This window comes from Arvicola amphibius, chromosome 14, assembly GCF_903992535.2.
Source record: "Arvicola amphibius chromosome 14, mArvAmp1.2, whole genome shotgun sequence".
In the NCBI taxonomy this organism is placed as follows: Eukaryota; Metazoa; Chordata; class Mammalia; order Rodentia; family Cricetidae; genus Arvicola; species Arvicola amphibius.
This window is the reverse complement of record NC_052060.1, coordinates 51123752-51144335: the sequence shown is the minus strand read 5'-3', so window position 1 is coordinate 51144335 and position 20584 is coordinate 51123752. Positions and strand designations below refer to the sequence as shown.

The 20584-nt window shown below is 40.4% G+C and overlaps 1 protein-coding gene across 1 annotated transcript in view; it reads right to left on the bottom strand.

Moving 5' to 3' along the window:
- Positions 1-3803: 3803 nt before the first annotated feature.
- The window catches only part of Col24a1 (collagen type XXIV alpha 1 chain), a 258382-nt gene continuing 241601 nt past the window's right edge, over positions 3804-20584 (bottom strand). The window contains exons 58-62 of the mRNA XM_038311332.1: positions 19012-19077; positions 17899-18067; positions 13074-13183; positions 9820-10017; positions 3804-5177 (exon numbers count right to left, since the gene is read on the bottom strand). Of these exons, the coding sequence (XP_038167260.1) occupies positions 5031-5177; positions 9820-10017; positions 13074-13183; positions 17899-18067; positions 19012-19077 (690 nt within the window). The 3' untranslated portion in view covers positions 3804-5030. The remainder of the gene's footprint in view (positions 5178-9819; positions 10018-13073; positions 13184-17898; positions 18068-19011; positions 19078-20584) is intronic.

Sequence of the window (20584 nt, the reverse complement as noted above, 5' to 3'; positions counted from 1 at the left end):
GTGCAGTATTATCAATTCGTAGCTTGACATCAACCATGACAGGAATATTTATGCCCTGGGAAGAGCAATTTGGATTTATTTGGATTTGGCCCTTTCTTCCCCTTGCTAAATGTTTAATTTGACTAATTATACATATAATGCAAACATGAAAGCCGTAAAAGGAGGAAAGATAAATGTACAGGCAGAGTCGGACATTTTAGTGCTCCCTCTCCCATAACCAGTAGGACAAGCGGACGGCAGCACTTCAATATGGGGACGAAAACAAAATGACTTTTCCAAATACCCAACACAAGGAGTGTATGTGTTGGTACTGAATGAAGTTTCTCTCTTCCACTACCATTTGTATGGTTTTATAGCACAGTGAAAATCTGTGCTACTTTACAAAGATCAAGGCAATGTAGATGGGCCAGCAGTTAAGTGCCCTTTCTGCCCTTGGAGAGGACCCAGGTTCAGTTCCCAGCACTCAGACACAGGTGGCTCACAACCATTTGTAACTCCAATTCCAGGGAAGCCATGTCTCTTCTGATCTCCCTGGGCTCCTGCACATACATGGTGTCCAGACATACACGCAGGCACACACATATGCTCATAAAACAAATAAATATTAAAAATTAAAAGAATAAAAATGTGGGGCTGGAGAGATGGCTCAGAGGTTAAGAGCACTGCCTGTTCTTCCAGAGGTCCTGAGTTCAATTCCCAGTAGCCACATGGTGGCTCACAACCATCTATAATGAGATCTGATGTCCTCTTCTGGCATGCAGACATGCATGCACACAGAACACTATACACAATAAATAAATCTTAAAAAATGAATAAAAATTTGGAGGCAAGCCAGGAACTTTTCTTAAGTATTAATGGACATAGGCATCTCATTTTAAAAGAATTTAGCATACAAAATATAAAATTTACATTTATAAAGCAAATTTTATGGGTAGTCTGACTTCATGTGCAGTAACATCAGATTCCTACCTGAAATCTGCCAGGATAGAAGTATTTTTACGATGCAAATGAGTAAGTACTGCCAAGTGGGGATGGTTTCTTTCTTCCCCTTGCATAGATTTTTGTAAACGGAATCAATACAACTTTCTTCAGTGATAACCAGAGATTGACTCAGTTTCTAATGATGACAAAGGCACTCACAGCAGGGACATCAAATATTACTTTGTATGAAGCTCTATTCTAAGTTTCCTATGCCAAGTTATTGAATCCATTCAAAAAACTAAATGAAAGAAATAACCTTTATTATCTTCATTTACCAGTGAGGAAAAGGAAACAATGAACACACAGTATGCTAAAACAGCACAGCTGACCTTCACAGGGCCGTTAGCCGCCATTTCACACGTGTTGACGGTACTTAAGGTGATTCAGCAACACACTTAAAACATAATGACACACCTGTATTCTTAGCATTTGGGAAGTAAATGCAGGAGGGTTGGGAGTTCAAGACCAGCCTTGGCTACATAATGAGGTCGAGGACAGCCTGGACTATAATGAGACCCTGCTTGGAAAAAATCAAATAAATAAAAAAAAAACCCACCAAATAAATCAAATGAGCCATATGAACCACAATGTATATTATTTCTGCATGTGCGCCCTTGCACCATTTTCCTTTCCTTCCCTCCCCTCCTTCCTGCCTCCCTCCCTTTCTTCCTCTCTTTCTCCCTTTCTTTCTTGATCATTCTCTGTGTGTCTTTATGTATTTCTTTTTTTTTTTTTTTGTTTTTCGAGACAGGGTTTTTCTGCAGCTTTTTTAGAGCCTGTCCTGGAACTAGCTCTTGTAGACCAGGCTGGCCTCGAACTCACAGAGATCCGCCTGCCTCTGCCTCCCGAGTGCTGGGATTAAAGGCGTGCGCCACCACTGCCCGGCTTTTTTTCTTTCTTTCTTTCCTTTTTTTTTTTTTTTTTGGTTTTCTTTATGTATTTCTTAAATGCTGCCTAGGAGTGTTATTTATCATTTGGGTTTCTGAAAAAAGTAGTGATGTTCACAAAAGTCATAGCCTGCAAACTCAAACTCAGTTACAAGATATGATTCTCAGTAGAATCAACCTCTGAAAGCCTTTTTGTTTTCCTCAGACATCAAGTCAGACATCTTTGCTATGGTCCCTCTTAAAATCACATATAAAATACACATAACAAAATACTATTTAAATCATTTTAAGCACACAATTCAGTGGTATTGGCATGCTTAAATTGCTGTGCAACCAGCCCTAGTCTGTCTCCAGAATTCTGTCATCATCTTAAGGAGAAATTCTTTATGTATTGAAGATATTTTCCACCTGATTCCTGGTCTGCTGATCTGTATTATGATTTCTGTATGCACGATGAGTTGGTCTGCTCTTGATCCCTCATCTAAAGAGAATCCTATCATATTTGTCCTTTTGTATCTGGCTTAATCCATGTTGTATTATATATCAGCATCTCATGTATTTTAAGGCTGCAGAATGTCCTATTACATGAACACATTCTATGGGTTGCTTCTTTGCTCTTTTGATAGTGTCTTTTATATTTAAGTTGTTTCTTCAATGCAGTCCAATTTATCTGGGATTTTGTCTTAGGTGTGATTTTGGTGGTGTTCCCAGAAATCATCAAATCAGATGTTGTGAAGGGTTTCTCCGCTGCCTCTGAGAGCTTAGTTTAGCTCTCATCTCAGGTGGGCTGTTTTGTACTACCGAGGAAGGAAATTGTCTGTCTTCTCTTTTTGGCAGGTGGACACTCAGGTTCCCCAGCCCTCTTTGATGAGAACATTGTCCTTCATCCTGTGGATGGTGCTGTTATTTTTGGTGGAAATCACTCACCATACTTAGGCCATGTTGTTTCTTTACCATGTTCTAATTATGTAAAAATGGGCAAAGGCCCTTATACTCCTTCAGTAATAATATAGCATATTGTCTAATAATATATAAATATAGCATGGGATGGCAGAAGAGTTATTTTTTAATAACTGCTCCCCTGCCTGCCTCTCCCCTCCCCCTTCAATCCTCCCCCAAGGTCTCCATGCTCCCAATTTACTCAGGAGATCTTGTCTTTTTCTACTTCCCATGTAGGTTAGATCTATGTAAGTCTCTTTTAGTGTCTGCATTGTTGTCTAAGTTCTCTGGGATTGTGGTTTGTAGGCTGGCTTTCTTTGCTTTATGTTTAAAAACCACCTATGAGTGAGTATGTGTGATAACTGTCTTTTTGGGCCTGGGTTACCTCACTTAAAATAATGTTTTCTAGCTCCATCCATTTTCCTGCAAAATTAAAGCTGTCGTTATTTTTTTCTGCTGTGTAGTACTTCATTGTGTAGATGTACCACATTTTTCTTATCCATTCTTTCATCGAGGGGCATTTAGGTTGTTTCCAGGTTCTGGCTATGACAAACAAAGCTGCTATGAATATAGTTGAGCACATGTCCTTGTGGCACAATTGAGCATCCTTTGGATGTATACCCAAAAGTGGTATTATTGGGTCTTGAGGAAGGTTGTTTCCTAATTTTCTGAGAAATTGCCACACTGACATCCAAAGGGGTGTACCAGCTTGCATTCCCACCAGCAATGCAGAAGTGTTTCCTTTTCCCCACAACCTCTCCAGCATAAGTTGTCATCAGTGTTTTTTATCTTGGCCATTCTTACAGATGTAAGATGGAATCTCAGAGTTGTTTTGATTTGCATTTAAGGCAGAGGAGTTATTATATGTAATAAATGATTATGATAATAAATGAAGATGACAAAAATCACTCAAAATGATTGAAAGCACCTCTTTATTATAGGTAGGTAAATGTGGTTTGCTGAGGTTAACTGTATGCTTGTGATAGCTGAACAACAGGCTCGTCCATACAGCAAGAGTTATAATCTTTTTCTTTTAATATTGAGCTAGCATTTCTCTGACAAGAAGAAAAGATCAACTGGGCAGAGCTTAGTTTTAGTAGAGAAAGACTCTTCTCAATGCATGATGCTGCATTAAAGACTATAAAATTCCTTTAAGCACTAACATTATGTTTAAGAACAGTGAAAGAAAAATCAGTAAGTACTACAAAGCAAGTATTTTCTATAAAGCATAAATATAGTTTTATAATTTAAAACAGCAGCAATTTTCAAAAGATTGGCTGAACTAAAACTTTACACAATATTTATATATATACAAAGTATCATTCCGGATGATCTTGGAGTTTTAAAACAGTATATTATAAACCCCAGTTTCTAACCCAAACCCACCACTGGATATAGGTGGCATAAGGTACTTTTTACAGCAATTTAAAGAAGAAAACAAAAAACAAAACAAACACCCCAATTCTCTTGTGCGTAGACATGAGTTACAACTTGCTGGCTTTGATTCCGTGTGCATAAAAAGAATTTTAAAATAAAATAAGGACTTTGCATAAATAGCTTTAACTTGTTATTAGGCATGGGACCAAACAAATGGAAATAAGTATTAACAATTGAGACATATTTTGATGTAACCAGTACATACACTCTTAATGACGAAGATGAAGAAAGAAATAAAATAGTCTATGACAGACAGCCACAGCACCCTGTTTTGAGAAACAGCACCAAGCAACACAAAAAAGGCAACATGGAAGAGGTAGTGTACACCCGCTAAGATTTTATGCCCATGGGGACCTGAATACAGCTTAGTGTTTGGGAAGATAGGGAGCCACAGCCAGTGGCTCGCACGTTTTTAGACAGAAACGTTGCACCGCTTGCACTATCCAGTACTGCTCCGCGGTGCCCCGCAGCTCCAGCTGTCTAACGGGGTGAAAGCTTAGGGCACCCTTAAGAGTCCCAAGTTTATACATTTTCAGTTCTAGGGAATTCTTGATGAAAATTCAGATCAATAAAAAAAATTAAGAGAATTAAATACGCTATCAATCATCGTCCTTTAAAAACGCCGTTTCTCCTTGGGAGGAAATCTTTTCTTCCTGAGATTTCTTAAGATTTAGCCACTGTTCCATTCCCCCCCACATTTCATAACCACACACGGTTCTGTTTGCATTTCCCCCTCTGCACCAATCACCTGACCCACAGCGTGGTTTCAGCCCTAAGCCAGAGGCTTTAGAGAAAGCACACAGAGCTGCTTTCAATGTGGAGCTTTCGCTGGGTTCCCAGATGAGGAGGGTTTTGCACTTCAATCACAGGAAGCTGATTAGGATTCTGGGTGTGAAAAAGGAATTGTGCCTTGTGCCAGCTGCCATCCTGAATCTGTAAAAGCAGAGCAGAATGCTTTCATGTGTAACTGCTTCTCCGAGCACTCATCCTCAATAAGCAGTACCTTTCACAGACAAAGTGGACTCTCTTCAAGATTTAGAGAGACAGCCATGTTAGCTCTCCTGGTGCACACTGGAGAATATCAGCAGCCCAGGCCTGGGGAACCACAAGTTTGAGGCCTACTGGACTACATGGTGTGTTTGAGTCCAGGTTGGGCATATAGTGTCCTGTCCCCTCCCCCCTCAAAATAAAAGAGATTTAAAGAGAATAGAAAATATTTAGAACAATACTAAATAGATAATAGTAATTACTATCAATCAAAACTTGGAAGTTTTTTTTTCTTCTTCTCCCTCACCCCATCTTCTTCCTCTCCCTTTCTTCTCTCCCCCTTACCATACTGGGATTAACACTAAACTCTCTCACTTGCTAGGTGAGCATTCTATTACTGGGCTACATTTTGAGATCCTTTATATACTGGTGAGACCCACAAGCTACCTACTTTGCTAACACAGTACCATAATAACACATGACCAAGATAACTCAGCATCTCTCTTTTTTTAATTTTATTGATTTTTATTGAGCTCTACATTTTTCTCTGTTCCCCTCCCTGCCTCTCCTCTCCTTTTCAACCCTCTACCAAGGTCCCCATGCTCCCAATTTACTCAGGAGATCTTGTCTTTTTCTACTTCCCATGTAGATTAGATCCATATATGTCTCTCTTAGGGTCTTCATTGTTGTCTAGGTTCTCTGGGATTGTGATTTGTAGGCTGTTTTTTTTTTTTGCTTTATGTTTAAAAACCACTTATGAGTGAGTACATGTGATAATTGTCTTTCTGAGTCCAGGTTACCTCACTCAAAATAGCATCTCTTTTTTATACTTAAAAATAAGGTCCCACTAAATTGCTCAGGCTGGCTTTGAACTCACTCTATAGACAAGGCAGTGCTTGAACACTGCCTTGCTCTTCTGAATGGCTGAGATTCTGAATGACCCATACTATACCATACCAGTAGGCCCACTGTGGTAGTGTTAATTGTCAACTTTACAGAATCAAGAATCACTGGGGAGACTGGCCTCTGATCATGTGATCATGTGTGAGTTAGTCGGGGGGGTTGTCTTGATTACATTAAGTGAAGTCAGAAGAACTGCCCACAGTGGGTGTCACCATTTCCTAGACAGGGGATCCTGGACTACACATGCATGGAGAAAGTCACCTGGGAAGTAGCATGCGTGCATTCACTGATCCTATGGCTGCTATGTGAGCAGCCGACCCACAATAAGCCTTTCCTCCCGTGCCAGAGTCTTGTATTACAGTGTCAGGGAAAGAAGCTGAGACACCAGGCTTTCTTCCTTTACAATAGCACCGTTTTCTGACCTTTACTGCCAGAGGTTAATGTGGGGATTTCTGCATCTGATATCTATGGATCACAGTAACAGATATGAGCTAAAGGTCTGTAGTATTCCTAATAAGGGTCAGACCCATCGGATCCTTTTTCAAGAATGTATTTGGTGTGTGTGTGTGTTTTAAGTTAGTGGAAAACCAATGAGAGGTCTCTCCTTCTACCACAAGGGTCCCAGTGATTAACCTTGGCATCAGAGCTTTTACCAATGAGGCATCTTGCCAGTTCCCTCCCTTTCTTCAAAGTGTTCAGCTTTCTTGGGTAAAAGAGGATTAATTATCACAATCTTTGTATACTCAGTAGCAAATAACTAGAATTGCCTTCATTAGAAGCAGTTAAATGATAATCATATTGAATCATCTTAGGTTCCCATCCCTCCCCCCTCCTCTGTGGTTTCCATTTGAATGGCGTTCTCCTTTGTTCTTGCTAAGCCTTCTGCTTCTCACATTACTGCTATTTATGATAAATGATCTGGTCAAAACCATTATAAAATGTTCTGCATTAAATATTCTATGAGAAAAAGCAGAGAAACACAGTTGCCTAAATTTGTGGAGCTTTTTATTCAGAAGCCAATCTACTTGCTCATAGTCTTGTCATGGTCTGAATCTTACAATGTGAAGGCTCCTTAGTGACTATTTAAGCTAATATCTTCATGTTAAAGCCAAGGCCATTGACTTTCACCAATAAGTCATTTGTCTCATGTCATAAGGTTGGTCTGGTAGCCAGACCTAAACTGTTGGAAAGACTCTGACCTGCCAAGCAGTCACTGAACATAATGTAACTGTCAGACTCATTCACTAACTCATCAGGCAGATATTAAACACGCTGCTGAACATTAGGCATAATTGAATGAGCTGTCATTTCTAATTTTATTACAGTGCTTGGGAAAGAGAAAGGTGACTAACTTCGTCCTGACATCTGAAGTAAACAGCAATCTGACTGGGGAGAACAGACATAAATAAGCCATGCAAGATCACGGAAGGCAAGGGGAAGAAATAGCATACACAGCCCACGTACAGTAAGGGCAGGATACATGGTGCAGACAGACACACATACTAAATTCTTTATTGCTAGAGAAGTCAGGAAACATTTGATGAGATTCAGAATTTAGCTGGGTCTTAAGGAATGCCAGAAACTCCCAGATGGTGAGAGAACTTGAGAAAGGAATTGCAGGGGAAAGGGTTAATGGGTGATAACAGGGAGAGGTAAGGGCAACAGAACCCCCTGGAACCAGTGTAAAGTATGTGGTTGTGAACTCAGCCTAGCACAACCTGGGAGAATTTCAATGGAAATTCAGGCACCAATACTTCCCTCCCATGCACAATGGGACTTTAACCTGTTTTACAGGGCTGGAGAGCAAATGAGAGTTCAGTTAAACACTGCAAGCCGGTTGTGACGTATGGAATTTGCAGCTGTGGTTGCTTGCTTGTTTCTCCACTAATTAGTTGATGACCTCCAGGAAGTTTCTTAAGCTTTCTGAACCTTTACTTTCTTATATATGAAATGGAACTAATCTTATTTGTCTGGGAGACGATCTCATGTAGCCAAGGCTGGTCTTGTACACTTCATCCTCCCGTCTCCACATCCTAACTGCTAAGTTTATAGTGTGTACTACCAAGGCTGGCTTGGACTAATTTTTTCTTTATAAATATATTATGATTAATAAAATACTATATGTACTCTATGTTCAATTACCATATTAAAAACAACCAATAAATAGTCAAATTGTTGTTGTTATTATTATTATAATAATAAATAGATCAGTTGAGCCATAGAATAGAGTAGTAGCCAGTGAAAACTCAGCCTATAAAGGTAGTTTGGGGCCTGACTGTTGCTGAGCTGTATTCAGCAAACTTATGCTCAAATTGTATCTCAGACACGTTAATGAGTCACTTCCCGGAAAGCTTCTGAGAAGGACTAAAGGTTACATGAACTTGTTGGGAATACTGCTCTCTTAAAAAATAAAAAGAGAAGAAGAGTAATCTACTTTTCACTATTCACCTATGAAGAGAAATGTATGAAAAAAATGGTCTCCAAGAAATGGCAAGAGATGTTAAATCATGGGCTTAATTATGCACCAAGGCAGGAAACCAATGTTACTCTGTAATAATTAATGAAAAAATCATATATATAATTAAGTTTGTCATAGTATCTATTACTTCATTTCAGTAAAATGAACTAAAATTAAATACCAAGAGAGACAGTCAGTCCACAATTGTATTCATATCTAATTGTATAAGAATTAGCAAAAACCAAGCGAAGTAACAATTCTATGACTTCTATTCCATGTAGCAATAATATCTAGAGCACACAACATGAAATAAACATATTTATGTGCATGCTATATCAATCAATTGATTGGCTGAGCTATCAAGCCATTCATTCATGCTTGCAGATATAATTATTTCATCTGAGGACTAACATCTATGCATTAACATTTGGTTTACACATAAAAGTCCATAAATAGGGGTTGGAGAGATGATCCATCAGTTAAACAGCCCATACTGCTCTTATAGGGCTTGGCTCCCAGCACCCACATCAGACAGATCACAACGGTCTATAACTCCAGCTCCAGGAGATCTAACACCCTCTTGTAGCATCCATGGGCATTCACACATACCTGGCTTACACAAACACACAAAGATATATATACATACACATAATTAAAAATGAGGGGCTAGAGAGACTGCTCTGAGGTCAAGAACACTTGCTTCTCTTGCAGAGGATTCAGGTTTGGTTCCCACCTGGTGGCTCACAACCATCTAGAATTCCAGTTCCAGGTGACCCAGTGTCATTGTCTGACCTCAGAAGTCACCAGGCACACATAGGGTACACATACATACATGTAGGGAAACATTCAAACATGTAAAAATATTTTAAAATAAATATTAAATAAGACATTTAAAAACCCACAAATAAGCTGGGCATTAGTGGCACATGGGAGGCAGAGGCAGGTGGATCTCTGAGTTCTAGGCCAACCTGGGCTGCATAGCAAGGTCCAGGACTACACGGAGAAACCCTGTCTCAAAAAACAAAATAAAACCAAAATCTGAGAATAACCTATTAACACAACGAAACTGACAATATATACATATCTAGATAGGTAGATACATATAGAAAATGGTTGTTTATGGAAAGTGTAGGTATGCTGGGGGCTTTAAAACAGCGCCTTTCTGTTGTGTCAGTGTGTAAGGAAAATCCCATTCTCATCACTTTAAGAAAAGTGCCATTCTCTTACCTTGCAGTCATCTGAGAGGACTTTAGGTTCAAGTAGAGTGTTTTCTTCAAAAATCTGACCGTTCCATCCTTTGAAACTAACAGGCAATCCTGGGCCAGCTGCCTGCGTGCTGAGACAGTGGATGGTGATGACGTGGGTGGCTTCTGCGCTCAGTAAATGAAGGAAGTTCATCTGCACTTTGCCTACGCCAAACGCCAGCTGATGTCAGAGAAACGAGAGTCACATCAGAACCCCACGCGGGGATGTAGGGAATGAGAGTCACGTCAGAACACATGGGGAAGTAGGGAACTTGAGGAAGGGCACCCGAGAGATCTGGAGTTTAAAGGCCAACAGGTGGAATGCAGGCAAAGGTTTAATCACCTGCCCCCGTGGGTGGTGGTGGTGGTGTATGGGTGGGTGATCACGTGGTCTCTGATTCTGATTATCACAGTAGAAACTGCTTTCAGACTACCGAGGTGATGCCAGTGGGCATGGACTAGGAAAGGATGTTGATATCAGGTTTCTCTGAGTCTGTGTGAACTGGCTGCAGTATATCATTAGGTCATTACATATAAAAATATAATAAAATAATTTTTATAGTGATACTTGCAATACAGTAATGATTGCTGTTTGCTTGGCATAATGCTATAATCTGTTTTTCATGAGATTACTTCTGTGTGAATTTCATAAGATACAAGTTTGGAAAAATAATTTAGGTGAGTAATTTGAATTTTCTGTCTTATCCTAAAGTAGTTGCAAACGGTGAGTCAGCAAGAAATCTTTACCAAGGGAACAAACACATGAACCAGCTTTAACTAATGGCATGAACAGGACTGGGAAGAGCAGGAATTAGCAAGTCTGATTACACATACCCACATCTAGAAAGGGAAGTAAATGCTTCTATAGCTCCACACACCACCACCACCATTACCATTGTCAGCATAATCATCATCCATTACCACCACTACCGTCATCATTGTTATCATCGCCACCTCTGCCACCACCGCCACCATCACCACCACCACTGCCACCATCACCATCATCACCACCACAACCATTGTCTAAGACTTCTTCAAAGCGGGGTCCAGATACAATGTGAGTATGGAATTGTTACTCAGGATTTATATTAAGTCTCCAAATATAAATGATAAAAAAATGTTGGTTAGGAGGTAATGATGCTGGGAGATGGTAAAGCAACATCAACGAAAAGAAAAACTCTAGGGAGAGAGAGGCACAGCACGGCAGAAGAGTGGCTGCTTAGTTTTATTTTGAACCCTAGTACCTCAAACACCAGGAAAAGAACCAATGTCAAAACAATAAAAGAAGAACGCTAGGAAGGGAGAAAATAAATGCACAATTAGGGTATAGGGATAAAAATGTGGACCATACTCCTTAGGAATGTTAAAGTTTAATTTTCAATTTGCTAGTTTTTGTAATCCAAGTTAGCTATGTATAGACTAGCACTGTTCCCCAGCCTTGGTTACCTTGTTGATAACACCCACCGCATGGGGCTGCTAACTTGGTAGATTATGATAATTTTGTAATTGTTGAAGCCTGATTAGGAAGTAAACAATTATTTTTCAAAATCTTGGCTGTTACTCTCTTGGAATGTGTTAATATATATATATATATATATTTTTTTTGGTTTTTCGAGACAGGGTTTCTCTGTAGCTTTGGAGCCTGTCCTGGAACTAGCTCTTGTAGACCAGGCTGGTCTCGAACTCACAGAGATCCGCCTGCCTCTGCCTCCCGAGTGCTGGGATTAAAGGCGTGTGCCACCACCGCCCGGCGTTAATATTGTTTTGATTATGGTATTCCTAGTTTTACTATTTAATACTGATAAATTTTCACACTGAAAACACAAAAGCAAACAATGAAAACAAAACGACAAAGGCATTTTGTCAATCCAGCCCACAGAGTGGGGCGAGCCCTTTGGTAACCATGGCTTCATTCCCCACGATGCTCTCCACACACAGTCCTGATTTCTGGTCCTGCTACTTCCTACCGATGGCGGAATTAATTCAGTCATGGGAGGAACTAGCACAATTTTCCTTACTGCTCCTAGCTTGTTTGTTCAATAGGTCCCTTCTTTTATCTCCTATCTACAAAAATCTGTATAAAAATGCACAGGCAACACCCAGGGCATGGAGGACGCGGACACGGATGTCCATTTTACACAGAGAAGTACTGTACCACTCTCCGTTCAGAGGAGCATGGAGCAGTCCTGCCCCCGCTGTCGTGGAAAACAGTGGCGAATGTCCATGGAGATCACACAATGAAAATCTCGGCTCAGTGAGGGAGAGCCATTCAATTGAAACCAGCTGCGCACTGTGCCTGTAAGCCTTCTGAAGATGGGCGGAACTCATGATAGGCACGTGCCAGTTCTTTGCCAATGAGAAAACTGGCAAAGCCAGTTTAATCAGGAAAAGAAAGGGCAATTTTGTTTCAAGCAGTTATAAATAGAACTGGGTTTTTAAAACCCATGTAGCTCACTTGTGTATGAAACTAGTCTATTCGTTCTAAGCAGTGCATTTACAGGACTAGTCTTGAAACTTTGAAACAGTAGTCAGTGGATGCTTGCTTTCAGGAGATTGTTTTATGAAAATCACCCAAATGCAGAAGGCGTTTGTAGCAATATTCCTTTAGTGATGATCCAATTTTCAACAAAGCTGTAGGCAATGGATTGTTTTGACCAGAGTAGTGCTGCTGATTGGAGGTTTTCTAAGGTCTGTGCATGTTTAAAACCACAGTGTCATGCTGCACAAACTTTAGGGAATTGAAGAAACAAGATCCATGGGATACACTGAACCAATCAGAAAACAGACAAATTTTCAAGATTTATGGCACTTATTAACTTTTTTTTTTAACAATGAGACCTGGACAGATGGCTCAGTGGTTAAGAGAAATTGATGCTATTGTAGAGGACCTGGGTTCAATTCCCAGTACCCACGTGGCTCACAACTGTTCATAATTCATCAAAACTGTTCATCAGATCCAGTTTTGAGGGATCTGATGCCCTCTTCTGACCTCTCCAGGGACCAGGCATGAACATGTTGCACACACATGCATTCAGGCAAACATTTCTATATATAACAAAAATAAACCTTTAAAAATATTTTAACAATGAAAATATTTATCATATATGATAGAGAATGAAGGGCAAAGGCACATTTTAATTTCATGGTTAAAAATCCACAACTATATGAAGACAAAGAGTGTTTTTAAATCCTTGTTTACATAATACATAAGCACATGTTCTAAAATTCAGTACGCACCTTCGTCACAGAAACAGGAGATAAACATGTTTGGCCACCAGCACTAAAATTGCAGAACACCTCAAAGGCATCTGAAGAGCACCCAAGATTTGGATCAATCCAGTATTTTCCTATTTATAACAAAAACACAAGATTATTTCAACCTCATATTAAACTACACGGACTTATATAGTGTCTCATCTAAGAACGAAAACTCCTGAAAAGAATCTGCATCAGCAGAGACTTACTGGCTAATCGGAACTTCAGCACTGGGGAGAGATTGGAATGGTGCATGTTCAGAGGCTGATTGCCTGTCTTGAGCTAGTTCTAGCGTCCCCTAGAGCAGCCATTGCTTTGCCCACCTCTGTGTCTGGACTAACACCGTATGACTAACAGGCAGAAACCTTTCAGAATCCATGGGTTGAGCAGTCCAATATCTCTCACTATTCTGAAAACTAAGAACGTCACCAGACAGCATCTTGGGCCTAGATGAAGCACCCCTGTCACACTGTAGCCATCTCTTTGATGCATCCACCAGTGTGTTTGAAACTTACCTTGATTTATGACTTTCTTTGTTCTGTATTTCACAAAACCTCTTCCACGATGGAAGGTGAAATTTGGGGTAACCTAAATCCCTGTTCCTGGGCCATGGTTGCTCAAAATTGCCCCTCCTCCCCGTAAACTGCCTCTTATTCCCCTTAAATTGAGAGCTATGGTTTTCATGTTGACACATGTCAACATATCACAGTCTTATCTGTCAAAATACACAACTGATGGGGCTGGAGGGATGGCTCAGCGGTTAAGAGCATTGCCTGCTCTTCCAAAGGTCCTAAGTTCAATTCCCAGCAACCACACCGTGTGGCTCACAACCATCTGTAATGAGGTCTGGTGCCCTCTTCTGGCCTGCAGGCATACACACAGACAGAACATTGTATACATAATAAATAAATAAATATTTTTAAAAAACAACTGATTGTAAACACCTATATTTAGCAAACGGATAAAAGCTACAAGCATGTAAAATTGTTACCCAGAACTGTATCTTCAAGAACCTATCAATTTAAAAAGCATTTCATAACTTTTATCAAAACGATACACAGCCTGAGTTCGGTGCTTTGGACTATGGATAAGTAGGTGTTGGTGAAGGCCTGTCTGTGGGATAGCTCAGTAGACAAAGGCACTAACCACTAAGCTTCATGGCCTGACTTTGACGCCTGGGACATGATGGAAGGAGAGAAGTGACCTCTGACCTCTGCATACTCACTGTGGTGCGTGTGTGTGTGTGTGTGTCCACACAAATTAAATGATTGTAAAAGATTTTTTTAAAAAAGGTAAAAGTCAACTAGAAGAGAATGATCTTAAGTTACACAATTAGTATTAAAGTTGTAGTTAATGTACATTTTTGTTCTAAATTTTTATAGAGTTTAAAATGGAGATTTCATTTAAAATGGAAATGATTTCAACCTAGCTGAAGAAAATAGATCTTTGTGGGTAATACTGATGATTAAAACCAATAAAACTGGGCTGGAGAGATGGATCTAAGGTTAAGAGCACTGGCTACTTCTACAGAGGATCTGGGTTTGATTCCCAACATCTACATGGCAGCTCATCACTGTCTCGTTATGCCAGGTCCAGGAGACTTAAAACTCTCTTATGATACCCACAGACTCTGCCAACAAGTGATGCTCATATACACATGCAGATAAAACTTGTAAAATAAAACCTAAAAAATTACATTTTCTTTTCAGAAAGAAAGAGATGCAATTAAACAGTGGTTTCGTTTGTGTTTGGGCCTTCAGATCTGAAAATGGGCGGGGCTTAAGTCACTACACCTCATTTCCGCTGGCCAATCCATAGCTAAAGCAAGGTCAGAGAATGAAATGGTTGTTTAGGAAACACTCAGCTGAAAGACATGGTGCTACCCTCCTGATTCCTGCGTGACAGAATATTCAAACAGCACTTGATTCCAAATACAGGAACAGGAACTTTTGAATTATGTGCTGTAGTTTTCATGAATTAAGAAGAAAAGACTGTCAAATAATCTTTTTTTTTAAAAATCAAGTGTGTCATTTCCTACCACAGGCTGAGATTATGCTCCATTCTACCTTAGAGATTCCTCTAGCTCCTCCCAAGTTTCCCCTGCCTTCAAACACCCTTGAGTATTGTCGTTCTAACCTTCTAACATGCCTGCACAACACGTATTAGCTGAATCGGTAGTTCACTGGCACGGAATGTACTCAACGACAGTGGCTCTCAAACTACATTGAACGCAATGCATCTGTCCCAACACACTCAGTGGGCTCCACCTCAGAACTGCTGGTTTGCTAGGTCCTGGGTGTGGCTTGGGAGTCTGTGTTTCAAACAAAATCTAACTCTCATCCAGGAAACACATTTGGAGAACTGCTCGTTTCTTGAAAAAGAAGGAAGGGGTGGAGGACATCCACCTTGATCAGATTCCTTTCTTTGGAATCCCCCATATTTTATAAATTTGTAGAAATCACAGCTGATGTCTCACCACAAGCCCATACGGATGTCTGGTCCTTTCCGAGGGAGAGAATGCACGCTCTCACCCATCATCTTTTCTGTTTCAAGAGATTATTTTCCTACTACTGTGTGAGATATTTTTGTGTAAATGAAAGTCATTCCATCAAGCGTTCCTTGTCTGTGTGGTTGCATGCTTTGAATTCAGATGCATGTTGCACAGCGGGGATCTGGCGGGAGTTTCATGGTAATATGACATACAGTTTATCTTAAACCTATTTTATGCGCCTTATAGCTTTTGTGAGCCCAAGGGCTCCAATTCAATATTGGCTCTTCCCTGAGAACATTGCTTCTCTTTCTAGTTCTTTCGTCCATGTTCTGCCCTGGCTTCGTAGCGCTGGACGTGGGAAGGTGTCTTTCCTGCCGCTACATCCAGATCACTTTCTTAAAGATGTTCTCCCTCGAAATAATCTATGTTGCAATGATCATCATCCTGTTATATTACCTGCTGTCCTTTCCCAGGGCAACTACTGAATATATTGCTTTGAATATTTAAATTTCTGTCTTGTTATTACTTTCAGAAAGATCTATGTATAACCTTATTGTTGATATATTTTTTTTTGTTTGTTTGTTTTTCGAGACAGGGTTTCTCTGTAGCTTTGGAGCCTGTCCTGGAACTAGCTCTTGTAGACCAGGCTGGTCTCGAACTCACAGAGATCTGCCTGCCTCTGCCTCCCGAGTGCTGGGATTAAAGGCGTGCGCCACCACCGCCCGGCTTTGATATATTTTTTTTTAAAGCCACATGAACACTACTCCTAACGCCTTGGCCACTCTGTTCCTGGCTCTCCAGTCTCCTTTACTCCAACCATTAACTCCCAAGGCTGTACACGCTAGCCTGCACTACTGGCAACTCTACCTTCTCAACAATGTCACCCCTCCGCTTCTCCCTGCTGACACCTTCTAGTGTTCCCTTTATTCCATCAGGGCCGACTGCCCCCTGATGTCTCCATTCTCCACGTCCTCTTGTCATTTCCTCCAGTTTTAAGCTCTTCACTCCACTGAAGGACATTACTTAGGCAAGCTCTTAACTCTCTTGCCCCCATCACCTCACTGTGTTTGTCTTATAGAATCCAATCCTAAACAAGATTTGTTTTTCCAACTAATCTGTAGAAAGCAAATCCGGGCTCACCGGACTCACCTTAACTCAACATGTTCTGGGAATTAAGTTTTTAGCAAAACAAAAAGATATAGCAGTAACTTTATAGGTGATTATAGACTAGCTAGAAATGAAAACGACACATTTTTTTTTTTTTGGAAGTTAGTGTTTCTCTTTTTTAAGTGGTAATTGAGCCTCTGGGTTTAAACCATTTCTGTAGCATGAGTTCTAATTGGTCTTACTGATAAAAACCTGGAGTCGGATATCAGGGTAAATGCTGAAAGAACAGAGAAGTAAAGGAGCCAGCCACTAGAGAGACTTTTTACTTCTACTGAATCCTCAGATTGAACGGGGGTATCCTGTTTTCATGAATCCTCCAACTGAATCCTCAGACTGAAAGCCCTGAGTTCCTGTCTCCTCCCACCTTATAATCCTCTGGCTGCCCAGCTATATCCCTTCCTATCTCCACTTCCTGTGGAGATAAAAGGCCTGTGACTCCCAAGTACTGGGATTCAAGATGTGAGCAGGCTCTGTTTCTCTTTGAGACTGGTTCAATCTAGTGTAGCCCAGGGTAGCCTTGAACTCACAGAGATTCATCTGCCTTTGCCTCAGAGTGCTGGGATTAAAGGTGTGTGCCTGGCCTCTATGGCTAACTAGTGGCTTAGCTCTGCACTCTGATTCAGGCAAGCTTTATTTGTTATAGCATAAACAAAATATCACCACACATTTCTTTAGTGATTTTTCTCTAAACCTACTTTTATACGCCTGACCAATGCACTTGACTGAACAGGATGAGAAACTCTAAGGATGACAAACCACTTTATTTGATATTTGCTGACTCTAGTTGGGGCATATTTAAATTAAACTACATTGTTAGGGAGTTCTGTGGTAGAGAATTTATGATTTTTTTTGAAAAGTCATCTTTGATGGCTTTGAATTGCTGAAAACAAGGATGTGTTCCTGCCTGTCACCCCTGAAGTCAGCCTTCCCTGTATGATGTGCTACTTAGCAAATACCAAGTGTGAGGGAAAGTCGCTCGAGCGAGGTGATTTCGGCAGTCTATCTCCCTTAAAGACTATTTCGTGATGGCGTCTTGGTGGCTCTTGCTGATGGTTTATCGAAGTGGCTGCAATCTAAGCTGACTGCGTGGCAGATCTCAAATGTTCTAATGACGACTTCAGACAGGAGACTCTGATGAGACGGACTTACCATCTGAAAGCTTGTACTCGCAGCTGAGCAAATCCTTGCAGATCCGTGCTGGGTTATCTCGTGTACCAAGGGGGTTCTTCATGCTGCTCAGTAAACTGCTAAGGTAGGTCAGGGTTTTGAAAATCTCTGTACTGTGGTTGATTAAAGTCACCTCAGTATTCTGGTAACTCTGCCAAGTCATCACAAAAATCATATAAGCAAGAAAACCCTAATAAAACTCTGGACAAGGCAGAATAAGACTGTGATTCTAATTGCTTTTTAGGGAACTGGGAATAGGGTAGAAAGAATATATCCTTATATTTAAGCATGGATATCAGCCTATTAATTCCAGATCCCAACAGAAGGTCAGAGTTCAGTTTGTAAGTTGACAGGAGACTTAAGGGGTTATTATGCCTATGGTACCATGCTTTTAAAACTCCGTATAAAATAGAGTTTAAAATTTTATTTCAAACTTTACTATAAAAATGTTGCAAAACAAATCATACACTGAAATTAATCAGAACCAAAGACTATTTAGCTTAATGATCTTCTGCACAGTTAGAACAGCAATTCTGAAGCTATCAAATACATTTTTATATAATTGTCCACCACCCATGATGAAGAACCCATGACACAGCGAGAACTAGAAAAGCAGCTAGCTTTATATTCTCGTTCCTAACACATGTCCATGACCTGCATGGAGTCTTCTTCACACACTAACATTTATCTTCTTTGAGTTCTCTGTTCTACTGTTAGACTGCACACAACACACAGATGATTGACTAGGTTTAGCAAAGGGGTGAGCATGCTCTTTTTTTCCTTTCTGAGATTAATGAGTGATCAAGACAAATCCGACCATAAGAAACATGGCTCATTTTACCTTCCTACCTCCCCAACCACACCAAAGCCCTTCAAAAATAAGGTCTTTAAAGGTCCTAAGTTTTTTGCTTGAAATAGTTTCCTTATGAGACATCCTGTGCATGTATTTCTGTTTTATTACACTTGAAAACAATTTCAGATTTTCTGTTTTAAATACGACTTTTGAGATAATGCCACATTTCGGCTTTCAAAAAATATCCCCCTGTTTAATTTGAATATTGAAACTGCCAACACAAATAGAGCCAGATGTATTACCTCCATCTGCAGGGCAGAATTTGATGCAACCAGGGCCTGAATAGCAGCATGGATATCCATTTGTCTCTGTGCAAAACAAAACCATTTGAGATTGCAATAAGATCAAAACGGTGTTCTGAAGAACTATGTGTTCAGAATGTTCCGGAAACCTTGCTGGTAAAGGCTTCTAGATTGATCTGAATGGAATCTGCAACTCTTATGGCTACGAATCTTGAAAATAATTCTTAGTTATTTCATATAAAACACAACATATGGCTTTCATCCTGATCCCACAGGTCTCCTTCAAGGAGGACCTGGTCTAACGCTTACCAATAGAAGCTGTTTGTTCCTGCTGCACGAAAGTGTGCAAGGATCACTTCTCAAATGGAAGGAGAATGAAACACAATGCCCCCATGTGATAAACTGCACACTGAAGAATAAATAACTGTAGTCATTTTTAACAGTTCTATTCTTGGAAGGAAAGTGGAATAAAATTCTGCAGTTCTGTGGTAGCCACCGCGAGAGCCCAATCTGATACTTTTGTGGTCTTTCAAACAATTTCTGAAGTTGGAAAATGTACCATTAGTCCCCAAAGAAATAACAGCACAAACTCGATCTGCTCCTGCAGTTAATAAAAAGATATTTTAAGAGAAAAACTCAGTATGACCATTTGTAATAGTCTTTTTATAATTAAAAAAAATGTCTTGGAAGTGAAGAAGCCTGGACTCGGGGAAGGTTCTGAAAATCACATCTGTGTAAGTTAGGCAAGTCATCTGATTCATCTCAGAAAGACCGGGATGCCGGGATGGGATGCCTTATTAGCAGGCCCACAGGATAGAGGCTGCATCTCAACAGCTCATTCTCAAGTCATGCTTGGTAATCGGAAAAGCCATTGGAGACGATGGAACAACCAATAAAAACCACTTTTGCCCCTTGTCTTCACATGTGATTTTCATACTGGGAAAGAACTCACTCATTCTGCATACATGCATTTCCAAACACTATAATAAATATCGACGAGAAAATGGTAAGCAAGAAAGAGCATTGCCCCAGTGGAGCGATGTTAGAGGGGAAACAAGCCCTTATCACACGCTCTACAACCACACAATTATAAACTGTTATACGTGCGATGGAAGAAAAGTGCCTGGGGCCATGAGAGAAATTAGGGAGCAAGACATTGAGAGGCGGGCTGGAGAGATGGCTCAGCAGTTAAGAGCAACGCTTGCTATTCCAAAGGTCCTGAGTTCAATTCCCAGCAACCACATGGTGGCTCATAACCATCTGTAATGAGGTCTGGTGCCCTCTTCTGGCCTGCAGGCATATATTGTATACATAATAAATAAATAATATTTAAAAAAAGACATTGGGAGGCAAACCTTTCCCTGTGGTGGTGACATCGGAGTGGAAATGAGGAGAGAGAATGGCTAAGGAAAGAGAGAGGAGTTCCCAAGAAGAAATAACAGGCCTGGAGAAAGTCCAGGAGGCATGGCCTGTCTGAGGTGCAGAAAAGGTTAGGACGTTTTCTGTAGACCAACCACCTTACGATCTGAGACAAAGTAAGACAGGATGTCTTTGAACTCACTATCCTCCTGCC